Source organism: Leiobunum rupestre, chromosome 10 (genome assembly GCF_980474605.1).
Source record: "Leiobunum rupestre chromosome 10, qqLeiRupe1.1.hap1, whole genome shotgun sequence".
Lineage (NCBI taxonomy): Eukaryota > Metazoa > Arthropoda > Arachnida > Opiliones > Sclerosomatidae > Leiobunum > Leiobunum rupestre.
The window spans coordinates 39868010-39877569 of record NC_143393.1 but is presented as its reverse complement, the minus strand read 5'-3'; the positions used below and the strand labels follow the sequence as shown (position 1 = coordinate 39877569).

General features: G+C 32.4%; 1 protein-coding gene across 1 annotated transcript in view; it reads left to right on the top strand.

The window, feature by feature from the left end:
* Positions 1–416: 416 nt before the first annotated feature.
* LOC149925671 (protein white-like) overlaps positions 417–9560 on the top strand; it is a 40809-nt gene continuing 31665 nt past the window's right edge. The window contains exons 1-2 of the mRNA XM_090160943.1: positions 417–645; positions 1166–1404. Coding sequence (XP_090017069.1) covers positions 450–645; positions 1166–1404 — 435 coding nt within the window. The 5' untranslated portion in view covers positions 417–449. The remainder of the gene's footprint in view (positions 646–1165; positions 1405–9560) is intronic.

The following is a 9560-nucleotide window of genomic DNA, read 5'->3' as shown; positions in this document are numbered from 1 at the left end:
GGTTACCACATGTTTCGTTCATTGAGCACGCAGTGACAAAACGATGAGCGACCCCTAAATACCGCGGAAGCTATAAAAAAATTAAACCATATTCATCCACCCCAACACAAAATAATGTACAACCAAAATATTTCATATAAGGTTCAGTAACCGTAACTTTAGGATCGAATGCGTGCTATACTTTGTAGCTTATTGCCAACGGCGCAGAGGCTCCTGTACATGCTTCTTCGCTTTGACTAAAGTCACACGATATACAGCTGCTCTAACATCGAAAAATTAATAAGCGGATTTACGAACCACTTTACCTACGTCAGAATGGTAACAGCAAACGTGAAATGATTTGTTTCAGCTAAGTCGCGTACGGTACAAGTATCAGTTGCCGAGCGAACTTCGCGCAGTCGAGCGAACTTCGCGCAGTCGAGCGAACTTCGCGCAGTCGAGATCTGGAAATGCCTTCGCTACGGCGTGACTCAGTCAATTCGTCGAATACACGCGGCGGCAATCAATGGATGATTGACGAGACATCACCTTCCATGAGCTGGAAGAACATAAACGCGCTGGCCGAAAGTGGACATCATTCGAAATCGTTTTTGGCGTTCAGTAAGAAGGGAGAGACAGCGTCTACACATTGCATTCTGGACAATGGTCAGTTTCGTTTCTTTTCCAGTTTTAATTTAAAAATTCGGTCAATCGGTTAAACCCTAAATGCTGGTTTCGGCGAGGTCACGCTTGCCGTCATGACGTTTTCGCCCTTGTGAAAACCAAACTTAACACGTACAATTAAAAATGTTTCAGGGTATAATTTACTTTGCTTAACCCTGCGCCAGAAAACGGGTGTGGCGGACGTGTAGGATTGTAGAAATGCTTTTATCGCTTACATTTATAAAGCTGCTCGCTTTGTTCGTACTCGTTAAGAATTAAATTAAAAATTTTAAAAGCGGTAAATGGGAAAAATCGTCCCAATATATTTCAATATATTTATTAAATGACCTTCACTGTATTTTTCTTGCATGTTAAATATAATATATTTATTCACTTTAAGCACTTAAACAAAGTTACATAGAATGTTTATGGTGAACCAAAATAAATGACCTTCATTGTATTTAGTGAAAAATCGTCCCAAGAAATGTCAATATATTTATTAAATGACCTTCACTGTATTTAGTGAACGGGAAAGCGTACAACAAACAAATTCTGGCCATCATGGGGGCCAGTGGAGCGGGAAAAACCACTCTGCTCAACATCCTCACGGGGATCAAGACACACAACATCCACTGGACCGGAAGTGTTCAATTTAACGGGCTGCCCATTACGAAGGACAAGCTCTCTAAACTGACCTCTTACGTCAAACAATTCGAAGACTACGTGCCTTTCTTGACCGTTGAAGAACACCTTCAATTCTACGTACGTACGCGATCGCAACGCCGCTATTGGCGAATTACGTGAAGCGGAATATCTTCTAAATTATACACAAACCCCCTCGTAAACCTTCAAATTATTAGATTTCTTTAAAAAGTTACCCCATGTATTTAGTTTTACCTCTACACTCTTAAAAATAAAGGCGTTATAAAGGTGTTTAAGGGTGTTATAATGGTTTGAAAGGGGTTTGAAAATGGTGTATAGCCTCTTGTTAAGGAATGAAAAAGTCTACAAAGGGTGTTATAAAGGAGTGAGATAGGTTTAAACACCATTATTACAACTTTTGTGGGAGTTACAATACACCCTTTAGGGCAAAAGTAAGGTGTTAAAAGAGCATATAATAAAGATATTTTATCTTATAAAAAGGTGTTTTGGGACACCTTTAAAAGCGCCCTTGTAAAGGATTACCTCTACACCCTATACTACGAAAATTGAATCATAAATGGTATTAAAAGCACCTTTTAGGAAGGTGTAGTCACTCTTTTTATACTGTTAAAAACACCCTTTTGAAGATCGAAGTGACGCCCATAAATGATTAAATTACACCGTTTATGTTCTAATTAAAACCTTTTAAGATCTGAATGAACACCTCTCGATATCCAACTTAACAACGATTTGTCAAAGTGTTAATACGCCTTTTTAAGAGTTAAATAGCATCTTTAAAGGTGTTAATAGGCCCTTTTGTTAGAGTTAAATAACACCTTTGAAAGTGTTAATACGCCTTTTTAAGAGTTAAATAGCACCTTTAAAGGTGTTAATAGGCCCTTTTGTTAGAGTTAAATAACACCTTTGAAAGTGTTAATACGCCCTTTTTAAGAGTTAAATAGCCTCTTTAAAGGTGTTAATAGGCCCTTTTGTTAGAGTTAAATAACACCTTTGAAAGTGTTAATACGCCTTTTTAAGAGTTAAATAGCATCTTTAAAGGTGTTAATAGGCCCTTTTGTTAGAGTTAAATAACACCTTTGAAAGTGTTAATACGCCCTTTTTAAGAGTTAAATAGCATCTTTAAAGGTGTTAATAGGCCCTTTTGTTAGAGTTAAATAACACCTTTGAAAGTGTTAATACGCCTTTTTAAGATTTAAATAGCACCTTTAAAGGTGTTAATAGGCCCTTTTGTTAGAGTTAAATAACACCTTTGAAAGTGTTAAAACGCCCTTTTTAAGAGTTAAATAGCATCTTCAAAGGTGTTAATAGGCCCTTTTGTTAGAGTTAAATAACACCTTTGAAAGTGTTAATACGCCTTTTTAAGATTTAAATAGCACCTTTAAAGGTGTTAATAGGCCCTTTTGTTAGAGTTAAATAACACCTTTGAAAGTGTTAAAACGCCCTTTTTAAGAGTTAAATAGCATATTTAAAGGTGTTAATAAGCCCTTTTGTTAGAGTTAAATAACACCTTTGAAAGTGTTAATACGCCCTTTTTAAGAGTTAAATAGCATCTTTAAAGGTGTTAATAGGCCCTTTTGTTAGAATTAAATAACACCTTTGAAAGTGTTAATACGCCCTTTTTAAGAGTTAAATAGCATTTTTAAAGGTGTTAATAGGCCCTTTTGTTAGAGTTAAATAACACCTTTGAAAGTGTTAATACGCCCTTTTTAAGAGTTAAATAGCATCTTTAAAGGTGTTAATAGGCCCTTTTGTTAGAGTTAAATAACACCTTTGAAAGTGTTAATACGCCCTTTTTAAGAGTTAAATAGCATCTTTAAAGGTGTTAATAGGCCCTTTTGTTAGAGTTAAATAACACCTTTGAAAGTGTTAATACGCCCTTTTTAAGAGTTAAATAGCATCTTTAAAGGTGTTAATAGGCCCTTTTGTTAGAGTTAAATAACACCTTTGAAAGTGTTAATACGCCCTTTTTAAGAGTTAAATAGCATCTTTAAAGGTGTTAATAGGCCCTTTTGTTAGAGTTAAATAACACCTTTGAAAGTGTTAATACGCCCTTTTTAAGAGTTAAATAGCATCTTTAAAGGTGTTAATAGGCCCTTTTGTTAGAGTTAAATAACACCTTTGAAAGTGTTAATACGCCCTTTTTAAGAGTTAAATAGCATCTTTAAAGGTGTTAATAAGCCCTTTTGTTAGAGTTAAATAACACCTTTGAAAGTGTTAATACGCCCTTTTTAAGCGTTAAATAGCATCTTTAAAGGTGTTAATAGGCCCTTTTGTTAGAGTTAAATAACACCTTTGAAAGTGTTAATACGCCCTTTTTAAGAGTTAAATAGCATCTTTAAAGGTGTTAATAGGCCCTTTTGTTAGAGTTAAATAACACCTTTGAAAGTGTTAATACGCCCTTTTTAAGAGTTAAATAGCATCTTTAAAGGTGTTAATAGGCCCTTTTGTTAGAGTTAAATAACACCTTTGAAAGTGTTAATACGCCCTTTTTAAGAGTTAAATAGCATCTTTAAAGGTGTTAATAGGCCCTTTTGTTAGAGTTAAATAACACCTTTGAAAGTGTTAATACGCCCTTTTTAAGAGTTAAATAGCATCTTTAAAGGTGTTAATAGGCCCTTTTGTTAGAGTTAAATAACACCTTTGAAAGTGTTAATACGCCCTTTTTAAGAGTTAAATAGCATCTTTAAAGGTGTTAATAAGCCCTTTTGTTAGAGTTAAATAACACCTTTGAAAGTGTTAATACGCCCTTTTTAAGCGTTAAATAGCATCTTTAAAGGTGTTAATAGGCCCTTTTGTTAGAGTTAAATAACACCTTTGAAAGTGTTAATACGCCCTTTTTAAGAGTTAAATAGCATCTTTAAAGGTGTTAATAGGCCCTTTTGTTAGAGTTAAATAACACCTTTGAAAGTGTTAATACGCCCTTTTTAAGCGTTAAATAGCATCTTTAAAGGTGTTAATAGGCCCTTTTGTTAGAGTTAAATAACACCTTTGAAAGTGTTAATACGCCCTTTTTAAGAGTTAAATAGCATCTTTAAAGGTGTTAATAGGCCCTTTTGTTAGAGTAAAATAACACCTTTGAAAGTGTTAATACGCCCTTTTTAAGAGTTAAATAGCATCTTTAAAGGTGTTAATAGGCCCTTTTGTTAGAGTTAAATAACACCTTTGAAAGTGTTAATACGCCCTTTTTAAGAGTTAAATAGCATCTTTAAAGGTGTTAATAGGCCCTTTTGTTAGAGTTAAATAACACCTTTGAAAGTGTTAATACGCCCTTTTTAAGAGTTAAATAACATCTTTAAAGGTGTTAATAGGCCCTTTTGTTAGAGTTAAATAACACCTTTGAAAGTGTTAATACGCCCTTTTTAAGAGTTAAATAGCATCTTTAAAGGTGTTAATAGGCCCTTTTGTTAGAGTTAAATAACACCTTTGAAAGTGTTAATACGCCTTTTTAAGAGTTAAATAGCACCTTTAAAGGTGTTAATAGGCCCTTTTGTTAGAGTTAAATAACACCTTTGAAAGTGTTAATACGCCTTTTTAAGAGTTAAATAGCACCTTTAAAGGTGTTAATAGGCCCTTTTGTTAGAGTGAAATAACACCTTTGAAAGTGTTAATACGCCCTTTTTAAGAGTTAAATAGCATCTTTAAAGGTGTTAATAGGCCCTTTTGTTAGAGTTAAATAGCATCTTTAAAGGTGTTAATAGGCCCTATTGTTAGAGTTAAATAACACCTTTGAAAGTGTTAATACGCCCTTTTTAAGAGTTAAATAGCATCTTTAAAGGTGTTAATAAGCCCTTTTGTTAGAGTTAAATAACACCTTTGAAAGTGTTAATACGCCCTTTTTAAGAGTTAAATAGCATCTTTAAAGGTGTTAATAGGCCCTTTTGTTAGAGTTAAATAACACCTTTGAAAGTGTTAATACGCCCTTTTTAAGAGTTAAATAGCATCTTTAAAGGTGTTAATAAGCCCTTTTGTTAGAGTTAAATAACACCTTTGAAAGCGTTAATACGCCCTTTTTAAGCGTTAAATAGCATCTTTAAAGGTGTTAATAGGCCCTTTTGTTAGAGTTAAATAACACCTTTGAAAGTGTTAATACGCCCTTTTTAAGAGTTAAATAGCATCTTTAAAGGTGTTAATAGACCCTTTTGTTAGAGTTAAATAACACCTTTGAAAGTGTTAATACGCCCTTTTTAAGAGTTAAATAGCATCTTTAAAGGTGTTAATAAGCCCTTTTGTTAGAGTTAAATAACACCTTTGAAAGCGTTAATACGCCCTTTTTAAGCGTTAAATAGCACCTTTAAAGGTGTTAATAGGCCCTTTTGTTAGAGTTAAATAACACCTTTGAAAGTGTTAATACGCCTTTTTAAGAGTTAAATAGCACCTTTAAAGGTGTTAATAGGCCCTTTTGTTAGAGTTAAATAACACCTTTGAAAGTGTTAATACGCCCTTTTTAAGAGTTAAATAGCATCTTTAAAGGTGTTAATAGGCCCTTTTGTTAGAGTTAAATAACACCTTTGAAAGTGTTAATACGCCCTTTTTAAGAGTTAAATAGCATTTTTAAAGGTGTTAATAGGCCCTTTTGTTAGAGTTAAATAACACCTTTGAAAGTGTTAATACGCCTTTTTAAGATTTAAATAGCACCTTTAAAGGTGTTAATAGGCCCTTTTGTTAGAGTTAAATAACACCTTTGAAAGTGTTAAAACGCCCTTTTTAAGAGTTAAATAGCATCTTTAAAGGTGTTAATAGGCCCTTTTGTTAGAGTTAAATAACACCTTTGAAAGTGTTAATACGCCCTTTTTAAGAGTTAAATAGCATCTTTAAAGGTGTTAATAGGCCCTTTTGTTAGAGTTAAATAACACCTTTGAAAGTGTTAATACGCCCTTTTTAAGAGTTAAATAGCATCTTTAAAGGTGTTAATAGACCCTTTTGTTAGAGTTAAATAACACCTTTGAAAGTGTTAATACGCCCTTTTTAAGAGTTAAATAGCATCTTTAAAGGTGTTAATAAGCCCTTTTGTTAGAGTTAAATAACACCTTTGAAAGTGTTAATACGCCCTTTTTAAGCGTTAAATAGCATCTTTAAAGGTGTTAATAGGCCCTTTTGTTAGAGTTAAATAACACCTTTGAAAGTGTTAATACGCCCTTTTTAAGAGTTAAATAGCATCTTTAAAGGTGTTAATAGGCCCTTTTGTTAGAGTTAAATAACACCTTTGAAAGTGTTAATACGCCCTTTTTAAGAGTTAAATAGCATCTTTAAAGGTGTTAATAGGCCCTTTTGTTAGAGTTAAATAACACCTTTGAAAGTGTTAATACGCCCTTTTTAAGAGTTAAATAGCATCTTTAAAGGTGTTAATAGGCCCTTTTGTTAGAGTTAAATAACACCTAAAGTGTTAATACGCCCTTTTTAGGAGTTAAATAGCACCTTTAAAGGTGTTAATAGGCCCTTTTGTTAGAGTTAAATAACACCTTTGATAGTGTTAATACGCCCTTTTTAAGAGTTAAATAGCATCTTTAAAGGTGTTAATAGGCCCTTTTGTTAGAGTTAAATAACACCTTTGAAAGTGTTAATACGCCTTTTTAAGAGTTAAATAGCATCTTTAAAGGTGTTAATAGGCCCTTTTGTTAGAGTTAAATAACACCTTTGAAAGTGTTAATACGCCCTTTTTAAGAGTTAAATAACATCTTTAAAGGTGTTAATAGGCCCTTTTGTTAGAGTTAAATAACACCTTTGAAAGTGTTAATACGCCCTTTTTAAGAGTTAAATAGCATCTTTAAAGGTGTTAATAGGCCCTTTTGTTAGAGTTAAATAACACCTTTGAAAGTGTTAATACGCCTTTTTAAGATTTAAATAGCACCTTTAAAGGTGTTAATAGGCCCTTTTGTTAGAGTTAAATAACACCTTTGAAAGTGTTAATACGCCTTTTTAAGAGTTAAATAGCACCTTTAAAGGTGTTAATAGGCCCTTTTGTTAGAGTTAAATAACACCTTTTAAAGTGTTAATACGCCTTTTTAGGAGTTAAATAGCACCTTTAAAGGTGTTAATAGGCCCTTTTGTTAGAGTTAAATAACACCTTTGAAAGTGTTAATACGCCCTTTTTAAGAGTTAAATAGCATCTTTAAAGGTGTTAATAGGCCCTTTTGTTAGAGTTAAATAACACCTTTAAAAGTGTTAATACGCCCATTTGTAGAGTTAAATCACACTATAATACTACACGTTTAAGCACAGCGTTAACTAGGGATTTTTCATATTTCTTTATTAACTGAAACATGGTGTAATTGTTACCATTTTACACGGTTAGGGGTAGTTAATCCCAATAAGGGTTTCCTAGAAAGATAACGTTTCTGTCAAAAACAAAAATGGATTAAATGACAACCAAAAATCGAATAACTGCACATATAACTATCTAGTTTTATAATGTGCATATTCATTAACGCATACCGTGCCAAAATGTTTAATTGCATGCTTAAAATATATGTATTTTATTTAAATATATACATTTTGTAAATATTTGTGAACAATTATCTGTTTTTAAATGTTATTGGAATTTCAATTTATCTTATTGTTTAATTGGCTTATTCGTTTAAGCAAGAAGTGTTAAAAGTTCTATAAAATGCGAATTCAAGAAAAAATAATAATTAACTAATTAAATATGATGTTTTTGATTGATAGTGACACCTATTATCACGTTAAGTCGAAAGTTTCAGTCCAACCTGGGCCTTAGTGTCAATTTTTGAGTTCTACAACGCCTGGGCCAATGAAATGATCCACAACCCCAAATTTGCCCATTGCGCAAAGCATATCCGTGAATTCTATATAACAGAGCTGGTCCGAGTCTATAGAGGTCGGGGATGGTTAACTTTTATTCAATAGATAAAGCTCTCAAAATTATTCGTAAAACGTTTTGATCAAGTAATTTATATTTCTGTATTATTCGATTATTTTTTTGATAAATTTGTAAAATTAATCGGAAAAACGACGTTTTTTTCGATAAAAAGCTCAAATTATACGAATAATCATTTTCCGAAATATTAACCGGTAAATTTCTTTGTTTACATTTTTTTCCCGAAAAAAATCCATTTAAACATGGATAATGATTAACCGTTACCGACCTCTATGTGATGATCAGCCATTACGCCTTAAGTAATATCTTCATCGAGGCTGATTAGTTAAATAAAATACGATAAAGATATTTTTTCGTGCTTAAGCTATCCATAAGTTTTTTATACATATTTTATATCTCCGTCATTCAGTTTTTTAACAGATAAGAATACGTTTTTTACACGTTTGGTTTTCGGTATAAAACACCCTGGCATTATTGTTCATTGTCGCAGTTTTATTAACGTCTTAGGTGTAGTCGGGTCGTTGTCGTGTTGCTTTAGTAATACTGAACATTTTTAAAAATAGTCTCGATCACGGCAAGTGCTGTAAGCTTTAACAATTTCTTCATTGAAGAACAACTTCTTCGAATTAGTTTAATTGAAATCATGTGAAATGAAAATATATATATTAATTTTAAAATAAATATCAATTTGTATACGACTACACTAGTTTTGGGGTTTTCACTGTTTCTATTGGTAAAATAGTATTTATTAGAAACACAATTCCTTTAACAATCTTTCAAGGGTGTTTTTCAAACCAACAAAAAGTGTTATTGAACACTTTAATATGGCATACTAAAACCATTACAATTGTTAGAAGTGCAAGGTACCTTTTAAAACGTCATTTAAACAGATTTATATGTTAACTTATTTATTAAAGGTGTGATTTTACTCTGTAAGGGGCATATTTACACCTTTAAATCAGTGATTTTACTCCTTAAATGGGCATATTTACACCTTTAAAACATATTTTTAAATCTAAAGGTGTGACTAAAGTCTTACCAGGTGCAACTAAACTGTTTTAAAGTGTGCATTTACACCATTGAAAGTGTGATTTTACTCTTTAAATGGTCGTATTTACACCTCTGTAGGTGTTATTTATCTCTTACCAAGTGCAATTTCTCTGTTTTAAAGTGAGCATTTATACCTTCAAAAGAGGGATTTTACTTTATAAAAGAACCTAATTACACCTCTGTAGGTGCGATTCAAATCTTATCAGGTGCAATGTTTATCTTTTAAAATGCGATTGTACACTTTCAAATGGCGTATTTAAACCTCTAAAGGTGAGATGTAACTCTTACCCGGTGCAATTTACACCTTTAAAAGTGTAAATATATTATTTAAAGGTGTTCTATAACTCTTTAAAAGGGTTTTGAACTCCTT